The sequence below is a fragment of the Lepus europaeus genome, chromosome 6 (assembly GCF_033115175.1).
Source record: "Lepus europaeus isolate LE1 chromosome 6, mLepTim1.pri, whole genome shotgun sequence".
Lineage (NCBI taxonomy): Eukaryota > Metazoa > Chordata > Mammalia > Lagomorpha > Leporidae > Lepus > Lepus europaeus.
In genome coordinates this window covers 62,967,457-62,985,557 of record NC_084832.1, presented here as the reverse complement: position 1 = coordinate 62,985,557, position 18,101 = coordinate 62,967,457, and the positions used below count along the sequence as shown (strand labels likewise).

The 18,101-nt window shown below is 37.2% G+C and overlaps 1 protein-coding gene across 4 annotated transcripts in view; it reads right to left on the bottom strand.

The window, feature by feature from the left end:
* The window catches only part of FNDC3A (fibronectin type III domain containing 3A), a 187,190-nt gene that overhangs the window by 41,727 nt on the left and 127,362 nt on the right, over positions 1-18,101 (bottom strand). For all 4 annotated transcript variants that reach the window (XM_062194208.1, XM_062194206.1, XM_062194207.1 and 1 more), the window contains 7 exons: positions 16,456-16,613; positions 13,962-14,021; positions 12,376-12,514; positions 7,939-7,992; positions 6,217-6,341; positions 4,317-4,491; positions 1,622-1,708 (listed from right to left, as the gene is read on the bottom strand). In XM_062194208.1, coding sequence (XP_062050192.1) covers positions 1,622-1,708; positions 4,317-4,491; positions 6,217-6,341; positions 7,939-7,992; positions 12,376-12,514; positions 13,962-14,021; positions 16,456-16,613 — 798 coding nt within the window. The remainder of the gene's footprint in view (positions 1-1,621; positions 1,709-4,316; positions 4,492-6,216; positions 6,342-7,938; positions 7,993-12,375; positions 12,515-13,961; positions 14,022-16,455; positions 16,614-18,101) is intronic.

The window sequence follows — 18,101 nt, the reverse complement described above, 5'->3', positions numbered from 1 at the left end:
GAGGTACCTTTCTCTGGAGGAGGAGAGAACTTCCACTTTGATTATGGCCTTCTCTAAATAAGGTTGGAGTTTGTGAGGCTTCCGTAGCCTTGGCAGTCATGACAAGGGCCTCGGGTGATTACTGACGTCATAAAAAAGAGTGTCAACTGTTAAATCAACAACAGGAGTCACTGTGTACTTACTCCCCATGTAGGATCTCTGTCCTTAATGTGTTGAACTATGCAAATTAACGGTAAAACTAGTATTCAAACAGTACTTTACACTTTATGTTTCTGTGTGGGTGCAAACTGCTGAAATCTTTATTTAGTATATACTAAGTTGATCTTCTGTATATAAAGATAATTGAAAATGAAACTTAATGAAGAATGGGATGGGAGAGGGAGTAGGAGATGGGATAGTTTGCGGGTAGGAGGGTGGTTATGGGGGGAAAAACCACTATAACCCAAAAGCTGTACTTTCAAAATTTATATTTATTAAATAAAAATAAAAAAAAGAAATAAGGGAAGGGAGAAAACTAAAATTAATCTGTGGTGTTACATTAGATTTAAAGGTATCTGTTATGAACTTGTGATTTAAAAAAGCCACATACATATGTTTATACACAAATACATAAACACACATAAATAGGTTTGTGATGTAAATAGTATAAGATTGTATATATAAATATGTAAAATATATACATAAACAAAACATATACATATAGTTCCTAGTGTTTTCCACTGGGAGGGTACCTGGGAGCAGCAAAATTCCCATAGCAATTAAGTACACTTAGCAGCCAGATTTTGACTTCTAAATACTACTAACACAAAAAAGGTCAAATGTGCTTTGAAAAATGATCAACTCCAGAGCTGAAACAGGCAAAGTACACAGTAAGACCAGAGTGTCTTATGCCAGAGAACAATAAGGGGCCATGTTAAAAGGATTCAGAAAACAGATTGTAGGGGGTCCCAAATCTGGGAATAATTTGAGCCTCACAAAATCCACACCAGTGAAATAGAACCCACGGGATAAATAGGAACCCATGAGTTCATACTGCTACAAATAAATGGTATTATACCTACTAACAAATGTAGAAGAGTAACCAAAAAATAATCACTTGGTTCTTCTAATAACAGTTAATTGATTCAGGCAAGAATTATCAGAAGGTCTTAAAACTAGTGGGTGAAAGTTTGATGCTTACATAGTATATGGTATTTAGAAAGTACTTATTATAAAAAAAAGAGAGTACCTTTATAAAGAGGAAACATGTTAGACAACACCTCCATCAACAGGCAGTTGAATAGGAAGAGGAGCAACTGGGACCAGAACCAGTGCCCAAACAGTATGTAAGCATTGCAGGCAGGGGATTAACCTACTGTGCCACAGTGTCGGCCCCTCCATGTATTTTGAAATGCTTGTTTACATTATTCAAAGAAGAGTCCCATAAAACATTAAAACTAATTTTGAACTTAAATATATAAAGTTTGAGAAGCACTGTTACACAATACAAAGTAAAACAAAACTCATTAGAAAAGATGAAGTGGATTTAAGTGTTAAAAACAAAGGATGAAACATGTATTTTGGCTTTGAAATAACAACAGCAACAAGAAAATGAAATCTTTTAAGGACTTTCAAAGCTTACCTTAAATTTATACTTTGTACTTCGTCTGAGATTTTTCACTGTGTAAGCAAGATCTTCTCCATCATATTTAGGCTTAAAACCATATCCCTGGAAAAGGAGAATAAATTCTTCATTAGATGTCCTTTGGGAATATGGGGAATAACAGACCATGGTTTCTCTTTTTCTTCCACAGTGTGCAATGTGACTAACGCTCTGTTGACTGTAATTCTCACTTAAATGCTTTTGTCAAGTGGATGGAACCAGAAATGCCACCAAGTATTTGTAGAAGGATGAAGGAGACCACTTCTCAGTAAATACAGTAACTAAGAGAAGATCATTGTGTTGAGGAAAGAATAGGAAGAGTCAGAGCCAATGGTAACTTCACCACCTGAGTAAGCTACTCCGAGAACAGGAATTTCCCACTGAGATACTGCAAGAGCTAAATAGAACTTTAACTAATTAACATATGAGTATTTAAATTGTGAATATAGCTGTGTATATGTGAATAAATGAATGGATGCTTCCACTGGCAGGTGAGAAGGTTGCTTAAGTCTGAGTCTGAGACTGCTGTTCATAGTCCCAGTGCAATTTTTAATTATTTAAAAAATTGAGATATAATTTACATAGCATAAAATTCATCATTTGAAAGTATAAAATTCGACAGTTTCTAGCATATTCACCTGGCTGTACAAATATCACCTAATCCCTAATTTCAGAATAAAGCCTGTGCTTTTTATTTAGCAGTCACTAACCCCCTTCCTCCTCTCACGAATATATTTTATCTCTATGGATTTGTCTAAATGCATATAAATAAAACCATACATGTTCTCTTTTGGGATTGGCTTCTTTTATTTAGCAAAACATTTTCACTAGTCATTCACATTATGTCATGTATCAGTACTCCACTTTTTTTTTTTACAGGTGAATGATAATCCATTGTAGAGCTATAGCCACACTGTATTTATTCATTCATTTACTGACAGACATTTGTGTTGTTTCTACTTTTTGGTTATTATGACTAATGCTGCTATGAACAATTGTGTACAAATTGTTCTATGAACATGTGCTTTATTTAATTCTGGAAATGTATCTTGGAGGAGCCAAAGCTACTTTTGACCCATACTACTTCAAAGTAGCTCTAAAAAGCTATGGAACTACATATAGAACAGAAGACACCCTAACTCTTTTTTTTTTTTTTTTTGACAGGCAGAGTGGACAGTGAGAGAGAGAGACAGACAGAAAGGTCTTCCTTTTGCCGTTGGTTCACCCTCCAATGGCCGCCGCGGTTGGCGCGCCGCGGTTGGCGCGCTGCGGCCGGCGCGCTGCGGCCGGCGCACCGCGCTGATCCGATAGCAGGAGCCAGGAGCTTCTCCTGGTCTCCCATGGGGTGCAGGGCCCAAGTACTTGGGCCATCCTCCACTGCACTCCCTGGCCACAGCAGAGAGCTGGCCTGGAAGAGGAGCATCCGGGACAGGACCGGTGCCCCGACCGGGATTAGAACCCGGTGTGCTGGCGCCGCAAGGCGGAGGATTAGCCTAGTGAGCCGCGGCGCCGGCCCGACACCCTAACTCTTGATCAGTTAGGTTGTATCTCATGAGATGAGAGACGGGTAACTAGACTCAGGCTGCACTAGATAGCTCTGTGTTGAGACTTAAAATCTGTGGCACTATGGGAAGCTGAGTAGGAACACAGTTGGAGCAGGCAGACATTATTTTTTCATCTTTTAGAGCCGCTTAGTCTAGTAGGCTGTGGTGAGATCCCTCTCACTTTATTTTTATTTTTTGACAGGCAGAGTGGATAGTGAGAGAGAGAGACAGAGAGAAAGGTCTTCCTTTTGCCGCTGGTTCATCCTCCAATGGCCGCTGCGGCCGGCGCACCGCGCTGATCCAATGGCAGGAGCCAGGTGCTTCTCCTGGTCTCCCATGCGGGTGCAGGGCCCAAGGACGTAGGCCATCCTCCACTGCCTTCCCGGGCCATAGCAGAGAGCTGGCCTGGAAGAGGGGCAACCGGGATAGAATCCGGCGCCCCAACCGGGACTAGAACCTGGTGTGCTGGCGCCGCAAGGCGGAGGATTAGCCTGTTAAGCCACGGCGCCGGCCTTGATCCCTCTCACTTTAAAACAGATGAACTGAGGTTGGCATTGTGATCCAATAGTTTAGGGTGCCATCTGTGATGATGTTGACCATATAAGTGCCTTGTCAAGTCCTGGCTACTCCACTTCCAATCCAATTTCCTGTTAATGTGCTTGGAAGGGCAGCAGAAAGCCCAAGGGATTGGGCTCCTGACAGCCACATATAAGACTCGGATAGGGTTCCAGGATCCTGGCTTCAGCCTAGTCCAGCCCTGGCCATTGCGGTCATTTGGGGAGTCAATCAGTGATGAAGATTTCACACACGCTGTCTATGTAACTCTGCCTTTCAAATAAAGAATAAGTAAATCTTCAAAAAACAGAAAGAAAAAAATATCCAAATACGTTTGAAGTGCCTTGTTCCAAGGCACAAACAAAATTACAAATTACACAAAGTCCCAACTCCTTTTTATACATCTAGCAAACAACAAAGACTGAGTTTTCCCTCACAACTAATTCCTCCGAAATTGTAACAAACCAAAGCTTCAAGGGAGTTGGGTAAGGAGCTCATTACCAGAGCAATATTTATAAGATCAGGATTAATGCCACACTCAAAATACCCTATTTAAAATATACATTTATACTTACTGAAGTTTCTTCCTCCATCTCTAAAATGTAAGAAATTCCTTCATCTGATGGTGTTCCAGAGGGCTTACTCCACTGTAAAGATAACCAAGTGACTCCAGCCTTAGTTAATACAGGACTTGCTGGCATAGAAGGGGCACAGCCTGAGGTGTAATATAACATTTCTTCACTAAAACCACTGTTGAAACAAATAGTTTTTAAGAAGCAGTGAGTAAATCATTTTTATAGCCAAAGAACAAATTTCTGATGAATTAAATTTTTTGAAAATTATATCATTTTTGCTGGTGACTTAAAATCCAAATAATATATCTTATATTTAACAACATGAATATCTTTATGGCAACCAGACTGACACCAAAAGATGAATTAAAAAGACAGTGTTGGGGGCCAGTGCTGTGGTGCAGTAGGTTAATCCTCTGCCTGCAGGTTGGCATCCCTTATGGGTGCTGGTTGTAGTCCTGGCTGCTCCTCCTCCAATCCAGCTCTCTTCTATGGCCTGGGAAAGTAGTAGATGACCCAAGTGCTTGGGACCCTGAACCTGCACGGAAGACCAGGAAGAAGCACCTGGCTCCTGGCTTTGGATCAGCACAGCTCCGGCTGTTGCGGCTATGGGGTAGTGAACCAATGTACGGAAGACCTTTCTCTGTGTCTTTCCCTCTCATTGTTTGTAACTCTGCCTCTCAAATTAATTAATTAATTAATTTAAAAAAAAGACAGTTTTGTTCAGATTTGTAAGCGGTTCACTTCTTAATTTAGCTAGTCAATTGAAAAAAATTACCTTATAGGAGAAGTATGAACACATTAGTATTTCTCTACTTATGTAAAGGTTACAACTTTTAAACACACTTTAATATAATGCCATTCATATGAAATAGAAAAATACAAATTTTTGTTGTGTAAGTAAACCTCTGTGCTCCCATAAAAGGGCAGAAGTATTTCTAGAGGATATATAATTTCAGTATTACTCTTGAAAGGTACTTGGCCTGCGGGCTGGCACTGTGGCATAGTGGGCTAAGCCTCCACCTTTGAGGCCAGCACCCCAAAGGGGTGCCAGTTCTAGTGCTAGCTGCTCCTCTTCCAATCCAGCTCTCTGCTATGGCCTGTAAAAGCAGCGGAAGATGGCCCAAGCTCTTGGGCCCATGCACCTGCATGGGAGACCCAGAAGAAGTTCCTGGCTCCTAGCTTTGGACCCAGATCCGGCTGTTGTGGCCATTTGAGGAGTGAACCAGCAGATGGAAGACCTTTCTCTCTGTCTCTCCCTCTCACTGTCTGTAACTCTACCTCTCAAATAAATAAAATCTTAAGAAAAAAAAAAAAAAAAAAGAAAGGTATTTGGACTTTCTAGCTCAAATACTTTAGATGTTTTTAGAATTCACCAGACTTTAAACAAAATACTGAAATCATATATGTTGAAAATCAATAGAAAAGCATTTTTGTCACATTAAAGATTTAATTCACATTTTAAAAGTCTTAGTAAAGGTGCTAATTTTATGCTGAAAAAGAGAGAGCGAGCAATTGAGTTTTCATCTGTTGGTTCACTACCCAAATGCGCCAAATGCCTAGCACTGGGTCAGGCCAAAGAGGGAGCTGGGAACTCAAGCTACGTCTCCTATGTGGGTGGCAGCAGCCCAATTACTTAAGCCATTATCACTGCCTCTCAGGTTCTGCATTAGCATGATGAGTCAGGAGCCAGAGCCAGGTATCATACTCAGGTATTCCCATGTAGGACATGGTTGTTTTAACACCTGTTCTTTGTTACAGATTTTGTTGGGCTGGTAACACATCTCAGCTATATCAAAAAGTGATCAAGCAAAATTGTTAGTAGATAGCCTGGATTCTGAATAATTATACAAATGAAGCTGACTGGGTAATATAACTGCATTATTTTATAAAATAATCTTACCTTGTACCATAATCATTTTTGGCTGATAGTCTGAATTTACAACCCATTGCTGGTGACAGTTTAGTAATTTTAAATTGCTTCTGTGAACCCATGTAACACTGACAAAATTCTCCATTTCCTTTTCCCTAAAATAAATGGCTGATTATTATACATCATGAACATTACTGTAAGAGATAAATTCTCATCAATTCCTTCTTGATACATACATTTTAACTAGTAACTAGTAACTACAAATCATTTTTGATACTTGTAAGTCATGGATCTTTAAAGAAGGCTAAGACACATCTTTATAAGATACAGTTCATCAAATGGAGAATTCAAACACCATACAGTAGGTATCTTTGTATAGCTTCTTGAATTAAGTACTGTGTTTTAGCCAATACTGAATCTCTGGCTGTAAGAAAACAAACTGCTTCCGGGTATGGATCTTATAATCTTTGTGGGGGACTGTAGTGGTGGAAACAGATGATTTTTGATGTGGACAACTGGCAGCTTTCCTTCACCTTTGAAAAGTCCTACACAAATACTTTAAAGTAAAGATCACTACCTATCCCCAAAGCTTCTTTAAATTAGAAACTTTGGAGATGCTACTGCTTATATTTAACACCGGAAAAGTTCTAGCAGTTCTAGAACAACCAAATTACAGAAAGAAGAGAAGAAAAATCAGGACATTTTAGGACAACAAATAACCATCAGAAAAGGATTATCTTTCTATTCCTTATTTGAGTTTTAACTGGGATGGGTGCTAAATTTTATCAAATCCTCTCATACATTTATCAACATGATATGGTTTTCTTTTTAGATTTATGCACTATTATTAATTCTTTGTCTTCTTAGCATTTCTAGAAGTTCTTGACTGTATTTCATTATTCTCTTACTATACTAATGAATCCCTAAATTATCAGTGGAATTTCTTCTATGCCATCTGGTCCTTCCTCTTCATGTGGCACAAAGAGTAGGGCAACAGAGAAGATAAGAGACAGTAAAACACTGTACTAAATAATAAAGCTCAGGATGTTTGCTGTGGTAGGCTGTATAACAGCCTCAAAGACATCCAGGTCTTAGTCCCTGAAATCCGTGAATGTTACTTTACATGGTGATATGATTGCACAACGTGACTAGGTTAAGAATTTTGAGATGATCCTGGATTATTTGAGTGGATCCTAAACGGAATTATATCAGAGGCAGAGGGAGATTTGAAGACAGAAGAGGAAGAAGGTGATGGAAGCAAATGGAGAAATGACAGTGTCTTTTAATCATGAGCCAAGTAAAGAGGACAGAGGACAGCCTACGGAAGCTGGGTAAGGCAAGGCAATAGACTCTCCTCTAGAGCCCCAGAGGGCATGGTCATGCTGACACTGATTTAGGCCCAGTGAAACCCATTCATTTTTCTGGCCTCTAAAACTGTAAGAAAATATATATTTTGTTTTAAAACGTCAGGTTTGTGTTATAGCAGCCATTTGAAATGAATATACTAATATGAAAAAAATTTTACCTCAACAAGGTAATTACCTAAGTGATAGATTTGATGGTGGTTTAGTTAAAAAACAAACAAAACATAGGGAGGATTAGTCAATGCTTCCTAAGAACACCATCAATCTACCCATTCACCACAAAAGATAATTCATACTGTTTCTTAAAGAGGAAAACACCTAATTATTGAGAAAGTATATCTGAAGATATGCATATAATTTTAACCATTTAAAGACTCAATTTACTTACCTCATCCCACTCTAAAACAAAGCTTTGGATTTTAGAACCATTGTCACTAGGTGCCTAAAACAAACACCAAAAAACAAAATGAATACAAATCAGTACTTCCATGAATGACACTATGATAATTTAATCTATACAGTCTATTTTATATGCAGATGTTTTCTATGACTAACTCCTAGAAAAATATGCACAGAAGATACAGTAATTACCATACACCCCACATTTTTAAAAAATGTAATGAAAGAAAACAAAGCCAAAGAGATGCTAAGGACATTGAACAACCTCTTTTACCATGAACTATCTTAAACTTTTATATTTTTTAAAAAATCACTTTGCCTTTCTTTCAGGGTTTTATCAGCTTTAAGCTCCTTGGTATCACTCTTATTATTTTTATTAGAACTTACTTTATAATTTAATATTGTGTAACACACCAGCGTGAAGAACTAGGATGCTGAAAAGACTCTCAGCAGGCACACGATCTGGACTGCCTGTTTACCTGAGGCAGCTGATGCTGTAATCTGCTTATCTTTAGGGGTGAAAACTGAATTCTCCTTCAACGTTTTATTTTAGTATTTACTCATCCTTGAAATCAGAATTTCAACCTTACTTCTAAGTGAATTTCTTTCTTATAATTTCAGCTCATCTCCTCTTTGCAGAACAAATGAGCACCATTGTTATTATAAATTTACATTTATAGACAATTTTAAGATTCCTCTTACACAATTTTAAGTTTTGAAACGACTCTATAGAGAAGTTCTGTGATTTTCTAGACTCTATCCAATTTTTTAATAACACTGCCAACTATGTAAACAATAATCAAGAATCAGTAAACTTTAAATAGAGTCATTTATAAAATGGAGGTTTAAATTATTGAAAACAAATTTTGTGTTTTAAAAACTGAAATTTTTATATACTTAGCATTTTCCAATTTGCTTGTTAGGTAGAGTAATAATCCACTGATTGGCATAGCAGTGGCTTTTAAAAATGAATATAGTAAGAAGGGAGCAGTAAAAGGATCCTTGGGAAACTCCAACTTACTAAACAGCAGAGAGAGAGAGAGAGAATCAAAAGAAAGAGATCACAAATCTCAGTAGGAAATATATTTCCCAAGAATCAATAACTCCAGACTGCTATAGTCTAGACGCTGAAATCTCACATTTACTTACTTTATTTTTCTTTTTTAAAAAAACTTTGGTGAGATCTTCAAAACGTCTACTTTGAAAAGCCAAGACATCCTCCAGCTGTTCTCCAGGTTCGAGGGGAAACTATTATTTGTAAAATGTTTTACCTTATTTCATTTAATCATCACAACCAAACTCTATGAAGTTCTATTATTCAAACTTTACACAAAGGAAGCAAGGGCTTCAAAGAATCCAAACAAGTAGTTCCAGATCACAAAGTCTTAAAGAGTGGAGCAGAGCTGAATTTGGTCTAATTGACCACAAAATCAGTGTTTCTACCTAGCAGGGTCTTAAGAACTGAACAGGTCAGCCTGGTATTGGCAATAATTTCTAATCTGATCACACTGGGATCACAACTTGAGCTTGTCATCATCATAAAATACTTCCCGTTCTCATCCTATATCCTACATTAACTGCCATGGGAATGCCTTTCGAGTATGTAAGGCAGCAGAGTAAAAAGATGGGGTATTCAAATTACTCAACTACTGTAAGCAAGATTTTGTTATCTTCACAATTATATAACAATAGTTATAATGCTTTCTAAGTTCCAGGCATTGTGCCATGGGCTATACAGATATAATCTGTTTAATCCTCCCAACAATTCTGATGTATCTAATATTACCCCCAGTAACAATACAATGATACTTTTCTCAAACCCTGCTGATTACCATGTGTGTGGACAGGGCTGTTTCTAGAAGCCTGAGTAGCCTGTGTGGGCAACTTGAAATGCTAACACTGTCTACATTTTGTGTAGGGGCTGTTGAGATATTGTCAAAGGTGGAAATTTCAAAATGGAATTTTATTTTTTAAAATTTTTTGTTATCTTTAGAGTTAGTGAGAAAGAGAGACAGAAAGGTCTTCCTTCTGTTGGTTCACCCCCTAAATGGCCGTTACGGCTGGAGCTACGCCGATCCGAAGCTAGGAGCCAGGTGCTTCCTCCCGGTCTCCCATGTGGGTGCAGGTGCCCAAGCACTTGGGCCATCCTCCACTGCCCTCCTGGGCCACAGCAGAGAGCTGGACTGGAAGAGGAGCAGCCGGGTCTCGAACCAGCGGCCCATATGGGATGCCAGTGACACAGGCGGAGGATTAACCAAGTGAGCCACGGCACCGGTTCCTCAAAATGGAATTTTATTTACCTTCAGAGTAAAGAGCAGTGACCTATAGAACTCTCAATCTACATGGACAGGCTGCTTCTCTAGTTGCTCTACCAAAGAAAAGGGTCTAAGCTTATTCATAAGTAAAATGCTACTGTAAGTGGCACGCTATAAAATTAGTCATAATTTTAGTCACACATGCAAATGTGTACATGTAAAGAGTTGTCCAATTTATGTACACTAGTTTTTCTTTTTAAATTTCAATTTTAATTGAAAGGCAGAGAGATATTAAAAAATCTTTTCATCTGCGCATTCATTCCCCAAATTCCTCAAGACCTGCTCTGGACCAGGCTGAAGCCAGGAGCCAGCAATTCAATCCAGTCTCCCAAGTGGGTAGAAGGGACCCAAGCACTTGAGCCGTCATCTGCCTCCCAGTGTATATCAGCATGAAGCTGGAAATTAAAGAGGCAGTGGGATTTGAACCCAGACAGTCTGATTCTGGATACAGGCATCTTAAGTGCTATACCAAACATCTGTCTCATATTTTTAAATTAGAGACCACTTAATATCTTCAGACGAAGTAGGGACTAACAAACTACTGAGCAGACAGTAAGGTCCACATTTTCAAAGGCTTTCAGAAGGAAAGTTAGTTCTGAGTTTTGCTCTTGAGGTAAGAGTAGGTAATTAAAACTAGTAGTTATAACTCAATGCAAATCTCCCTTCTAGAGAATGTTCTGAAATTTTGTGTGTGGGTGTTTCTGAACAGATCACATGGGGAAGAGAGGGCTGATGGTTATGAGGTAGAGGTCAAGGGTGCTAACATCCATGCAGAGTGTGGGACAAACAGTACAATGAGGAACTGCTCCCTTCCTTTAGGACTTCTCAATGTCCTGACAGATGTCCTTGCACATGAAATATCTGTTTATAATGATCAGGATCCAGAATTTTGGGAAAATGCAACTACTTTGTAATTTGGGAAAGATTATTTAATTTTGTTCAGAAATTTCCCCAAACTTGTATGTCATTTCACAAATGATATTTATCTATGACAATGCTGTCTGTGGTATTTGAATTACCACTTTTGTGTATGAAGCCTATCCATTACATTTTATTTTCTTATATAATTGGGCACAAATATTTTTATATTAGAATATTTATTATTCTATTAAGAATAACTTTAGGGGCTGGTGTTGTGGCGTAGTGGGTAAAGCTGCCACCTGCAGTGCCAGCATCCCATATGGACACCAATCTGAGTCCCGGCTACTCCACTTCCAATCCAGCTCTCTGCTATTGCCAGGGAAAGCAGCAGAAAACGGCCCAAGTCTTTGGGTCCCTGAACCCCCATGGGAGACCCAGAAGAAACTCCTGGCTCCTGACTTTGGATTGGCACAGCTCCAGCCATTTTGGCTATCTGGGAAGTAAATCAGTGGATGGAGAAACCTCTCTCTCTGCCTGCATCTGCCTCTCTGTAACTCTGCCTTTCAAATAAATAAATAAATAAATCTTAAAAAATAACTTTATTCTTCCTCTAAGGTATTGTTTTAATATTTTTAATTTATTTTAAAAATTTTAACTTTATTTTAATTTTACTTGAAAGGCAGAGTCAGAGAGAGACAGAGACTGACAGAGATCTTCTTCTACCTGTTGACTCACTCCCCAAATGCCACAATAGCCAGGACTGGGCCAGGCTGAAGCCAGGAGGTCAGAAATCAATCTGGGTCTCCCACATGGGTGGCAGGGATATAATAAATGAGCCATCACTTGCTGCTTTCCAGGGTGTACATGAGCAGGAGCTGGATCAGAAGTGGAATAGCTGGGACTAAAATAAGGGATGATGTTCCAAATGTTGGTTTAACCACTGTGCCAAATGCCTGCCCCTATCATATTGGGATTTTTAGAGTTTAGATTATGATTATGATTTTAGGATAAAACTAGGATATAAAGGTATCATTACAAAGTATTAAAGATAACTGTAATTATAAATCTATTTTTTGCTGTACTTATATATATATAAGAAAAAAGTGTTATTTTGTAAGAAACAAATGCCATTTAATGAATATAAAGAAAACAAAGATCTTTTTGTCTCCCCAAACAACTGAAACTTAACACTATGGTGGACAAAAAAGATATTAACGTCCAGTTGGAAATATTCTACAGAATATTCTTACCTTCCATTGCAAAGTGAGTGAATTTTTGGTCCGGTTGGCTATCCTGGGTGGATTAGGTATGTCAGGTTCACAGCTCAAGGTGGTAAAGCTTTCAGCTTCTGAAGGAGTTCCCTTTATAGAATTGTATTCTGCCTGTACTCTAGAGTGATAAAATAAAATGGTTTTACCCTTAGAATCAGAATCAGTATGTCCTACTTTGAATGGTATCATCTTTAAGCATTTTCAAGTTTGTAAGGTGCTCTCTAAATGTTCTATGAAGAAAGAACAAATATTAGAAGTAAAGGGAGGCAGAATAATAGGACAAGTGGCTTTCTTGTTTTCAACTACAACTCAAATAAATATATTTTAAATTGTGACATAACTGTATCTGTACATATATGTATTCGTTCATACATACATAAAACAAGTTTCCTGAAATAACATTCTTAACTAGCGGTGATACTCACATTTTCTGTTATATTTTATTTGTTTTTCTTTTAAATGATGACTATAACTCATCTTAAATTTATGATTCAATTATGGTTAGAATCCATAGTTTGAAAATATTAGGTTTGACAGTAGCTTGGTTTTATCCATAGGAAGTATACTTGAAGACTTAATAATTTAATAGGAATACACTCAAACCACAAGTGGTCTTAGAAATAACTGGAGTGATTAATTAAATGTATTATATTGGGCTCCTGCTTGGGAGGAGGGGCTAAATTGATCAAATTTCAGGTAATTTTACTAGAACTATACAGAGTAAAACAATATCTAAGCTACAAAATGTTGTAAATTCTGAGATTTTTAATATCTCAAATTCTTTCCAAAGCAGGATATACTAAAATCACATGAAAATAAATCTAGTACTATTTATGATTCTGCTTTATAAAATTTTCAAAAGCTGGGACAAGTTTTGAGTGCTAAATTAGATACTATGGACTTATTCAACATTCCAAATTTTAGGCCCTACCAACAGGTGATTAAAACTTCACTGTTAACAATTTTAAAAAAAAGATTTATTTGATTTAGAAGTCAGAATTACAGAAAGAGCAGGTGAGAGGGAGAGACAGAGAAGGAGAATTTTCCATCTGCTGGTTCACTCCCCAAATGGCTGCAGAGAAGAATTTTCCATCTGCTGGTTCACTCCCCAAATGGCTGCAATGGTCAGGGCTGGGCCAGGCTGAAGCTAGTAGCCAGGAGCTTCATCCAAGTTTTCCATGTGGGTGCAGGGGTCCAAGCACTTGGGTCACCTGCTGCTTTCCCAGGCACATTAGCAGGGAGCAGGATTGGAAGTGGAGCAGCTGAGACTTGAACCAGAGCTCATATGGGATACCAGCACTGCAGATGGCAGCTTAACTTGCTGTGCCATAGAACCAGCCCCTAACACAAGTTTTTTAAAGAAAACACTGAAATTATACTAACAGATAAATCCAAAGTCCATATTTTCATCCAAAATTAATATTATATTAGATTTTAAAGGAAATTATTTTAGAAACCCACAAGAGAACTCTGTAATATATTGCAAAAAAAAAAAAAAAAAAAAAAAAAATCTAAAAAAAAAAAAAAAAAAGAAACAAACAAAAAAACACGTGGGAGTTCCTTACTTTGCATGGTAATCTGTGGCTGGTTTGAGATCATTTAGAGTGACACTTGTTTCTTCTCCTCTAGGGGGAAAAGGGCAGTATTTCAATGTGTGATAAATAAAACGTTTTCAAAGGATGTGCATTATATACAATACAGTTTGTAGTATTTCATGAAATTATACTCTTCTTCCTTTACTAACTGTCACCATATTCAGTTTTCACTAAAATGAAATCTGTGCAATTGGGCTATGTGCCAAACATTAAGTACATATCTACATACTACTTTAAAACAAAAAAATGTGCTAAGCAAATCAAGTGTGTAAGTCAGACCTTTATTTTTGGAATGGAGTTAGGGAAGTTACTTAGCTTACTGAAGAAATGAAACCATTTTCAATTACTTAAAAATACATTTGCACATAAAATAATGAATAAAAGCATGTACTATTGAAAGTAAAACTACTGAAGTTTTACAAGTATTCTACTATTTCATTTTATTAGAAAATAATATGGCACCTTGTAATATTAGTTTAATGAGTAGAAAAGAAAAAAAGTGAATTGTAATTTAAAGTAAAGCGTTTCCCACAGCCATTATTCTCTTTTCAAATAGAACAGCATTCATCTTAAAAATAATCATCTGAGAAGACTACTATCTGGGAATATGGCCATAACTCAGCAGCCTATTCTCTCTTCTTTTCTTGTTTTAAATCACTGTTCCCTATTCCATTCTCTCCTTTCCACTTTATGGACTTCTTTTTCACTTTCCCTACCCCTTGTCTCCCAGGTACCCCTTCTCAAAGAAAAACCAGTAAATATGATCAGAAATAAACATGTCTCATAAATGAAAGTACACTTTAATGAACTGGGCAGTTGCTGTAGCAGCCTCAGGGAGAGACTTCACCTGGTACAGGATAAAGAAAGTGACTAATGTCCTTCTTATGCATCCTGGTAAGGTTGAAAATAGAAATAAGTCTTTCTTTTCAGCAAGCAGACATATCTAACTAGAAACAGTCACTGATAACAAAAGTAACTTTCATGTTGATGGTGCTTTATCCCCTATATACCCCTTAGGTAGGTTTACTTGTCTCATTTAAGGAAAAATGAATAAACACAAAGAAATACCAATGAAGAGGCATGGAATTTTTATAATCTTATGTAATGTGATGAGAGTAGCTGGGGCAGTTTCACTTTCCTTTCTTCTCCTTACTACTTTTTGAAAAACATACCAAGATGGTTGATGTGGCCAGTGTTCTGTGCTATGTCAACTCAAATGACTAGCCACCTCCTTTATTAAAATTATAACCAATACTTGGATTTAGTCTTTTTCCCCCATTAGAATAAACATTGTTTATATGAATAAGAACAGAGAAATAGTTTATTTTGAAACTGTCAATCATAAATGTTATAATTTTAGTCACCCTTTCTAATTCTAAAGTATTTTGGTATAATAACATTGTAAACCAAGGAAAAAGAATGTTTTCAAAATACAATTGTTAATGACAAATAAGTAACACTGGTACTATGTTCATTTTAAGACAGGACATTAACTTGTAATGTAACAAATTCAAGCCCTTAGAATTTGTAACAAATTCAAGCCCTTAGAAGCAGTAAGACTCCCAATCAAGAGTTCTCAACTTTTTTTGAAACTGTGTGTGGTCATCACATTCTGCACATTATGCTCTTATTTGCAGGATAATCTGAAACTATTTTTCACCTAAGGCGCTGATATGGACATCATCTTTTACACACAAAGTCACAAGATTCTAAGAATTTATTAAATGAGAACAAGAATGCTCTATCAGCTTGAGCATCCTAACCTCCTTCACCTCCAAATAGAAAAGTTCTGAGGCACAACATTTTGGTTTTCCCTAATGTTTAAAGTAGTGTTAGTTCTATTTTGCAATTCCACATTCAAAACTAGGAAAAATATCAGATTGCTTGAGCTACACTTACTAGTACAATTTCTTTTATATTTATAGGAACTCATTTTGTAATCTTAAAATACAACGAGCATATATACTGAAAAATGTTTAATGTGTTAGCATTTTACCCACTATATCTTCATTGTAAGATAAGACTTTTTATATTTATTTATGTTTCATTATAGTGTACTTTTACAACACTAGTAATTAATTATTAAAACATTCATGAAGCACAATTTCTCTATGGGAATTCCAACACATTGTTTTAAAGCTAGAGTCTATGGTCCTGAGTTCTGCACACTATAATTTATAATAATGCACTGAGGATATGTGAATACTAAAAACATCTATTGGCCTACAGGAAAAAAAAAAAGTTGATATGGCCAATGAAAGTGATTATTCTAAGGGAATATAAACAGAAATATGTGCCAGCTTGCATTTGGACTACTGATACTGAAATTACTGTCACTGCTCAACTTATAGGTTCAAAACAAATCTCTGAGAAAATACAACAAAATTAGTAATAAGCTGTTTATGAAAAACCATTAATTTATATAATGGATAAGAAGAAGGCACAAAGCACAAGAAATACTTACACATATACACTTTTGTATTTCCCATCTTTGCCAGAACTAGATAGCAGAATTTCATAACCATAGAGCTCTGGTGCAGGAGTCTCATCTGCTTCGCCATTAATGAAGCTGGAAGGTGGTGACCAGGTAAGTACTATTGACCTTGCCTGGATGTCTGAAGCCTGCAAGAACAACATTCAAAAGCTCTTTGAAACAAATGAATGTGTACAATGAGTAGTGAAAGAGCTACTGAGATTACAAAACTAATTAAAATAGTATCTGTATGTATTTAAATAGTATGTTTCAGAAACAGAAACCTGTCCATTTGTAGATGAGATTTAATCTGTTGTGAAAGGGTAGAGGGTTCAATAAAAGTATAAGCATGAGATCAGGTCATTCAAAACTATTCATGTAGACATCACAGTCAAAGGAAAAAATAAGAGAAAAAAACTCACTTACATATGAAAGGGTTCACTTCCACAACTTAGCATTATTATAGTAACCAAAAGACAAAAAACTTACAGGAAAAATGAGCAAGGGCATCAAAAGTCCAAAAAACCATAAAAATACATGGACAACATATGACATGATGTGTTAACGGCATTCCTAATTAAATAAATGTAAATAAATTCCAGTGTGTTGAGGTTTGAGAGAAATGGGTACTTTCTTAAATATGGATGGGAGTATGTTAGTATAATCTTTGCATAAAATAACTTGTGAATTATAATTTTAAAAAATATTTATTTATTTGTAAGTCAGAGTTACAGAGAGAGAGAGAGAGAGCGAGAGGCACACAGAGAGATCTTCCATCTACAGGTTCATTCTCCAGACAGCTGCAAGGCTGGGGCTGGGCTAGGGTAAAGCCAGGAGCCAGGAGTTTCCTCCAGGTCTCCTACGTGGGTGACAAGGGCTCAAGCACTTGAGCTATCCTCTGCTGCTTTTCTCAGGCACATCAGCAGGGAGCTGGGTAGAAATCGGAGCAGCTGGGAGAAAAACTAGCACCCATATGGGATGTTGGCATTGCAGGCAGTAACTTTTACTCGCCACACCACAACATGGACCCATCACTAAATTTTTAAATGTGTTTACTTTTTGACTCAGCAATTCAATTTCCAGGATATTATCCTGTAGATAAAGTTGTGTAAATATGCAAACATACACACTTATCAATGTTCACTGCAGTATTATTAAGGACAAAAAACTGGAAATATAGGGCATTAACTAAATAATGGTACAGCCTTCTAAGACATTATTATGAGGTTTTTAAATGAGAATGAGGGGGCTGGTGCTGTGGTGTAGAAGGTTAAGCCTCCATTGGCAGTGTCAGCATCCCATATGGGTGCTGGTTGGAGTCTCGGCTGCTCCACTTCCAATCCAGCTCCCTGCTAATGTGCCTGGGAAAGCAGTGGAGGATGGCCCATGTGGGAGATCTGAAAGAAGCTCCTGACTCCCGGCTCCTGGCTTTAGCTTGGTCCAGCCCTAGCTGTTGTGGCCACTTGGGGAGTGAACCAGTGGATGGAAGATCGCTCTTTGTAATTCTGACTTATCAATAAATTAAATGTCATTAAAAATGTATTTTTAAAAATAAAAGAGAATGAGATAGACATATATGTGATCTCTAAAGATTTCATCAATATATTAAAGCTATGCAATAGTGAATAGAAACTCCA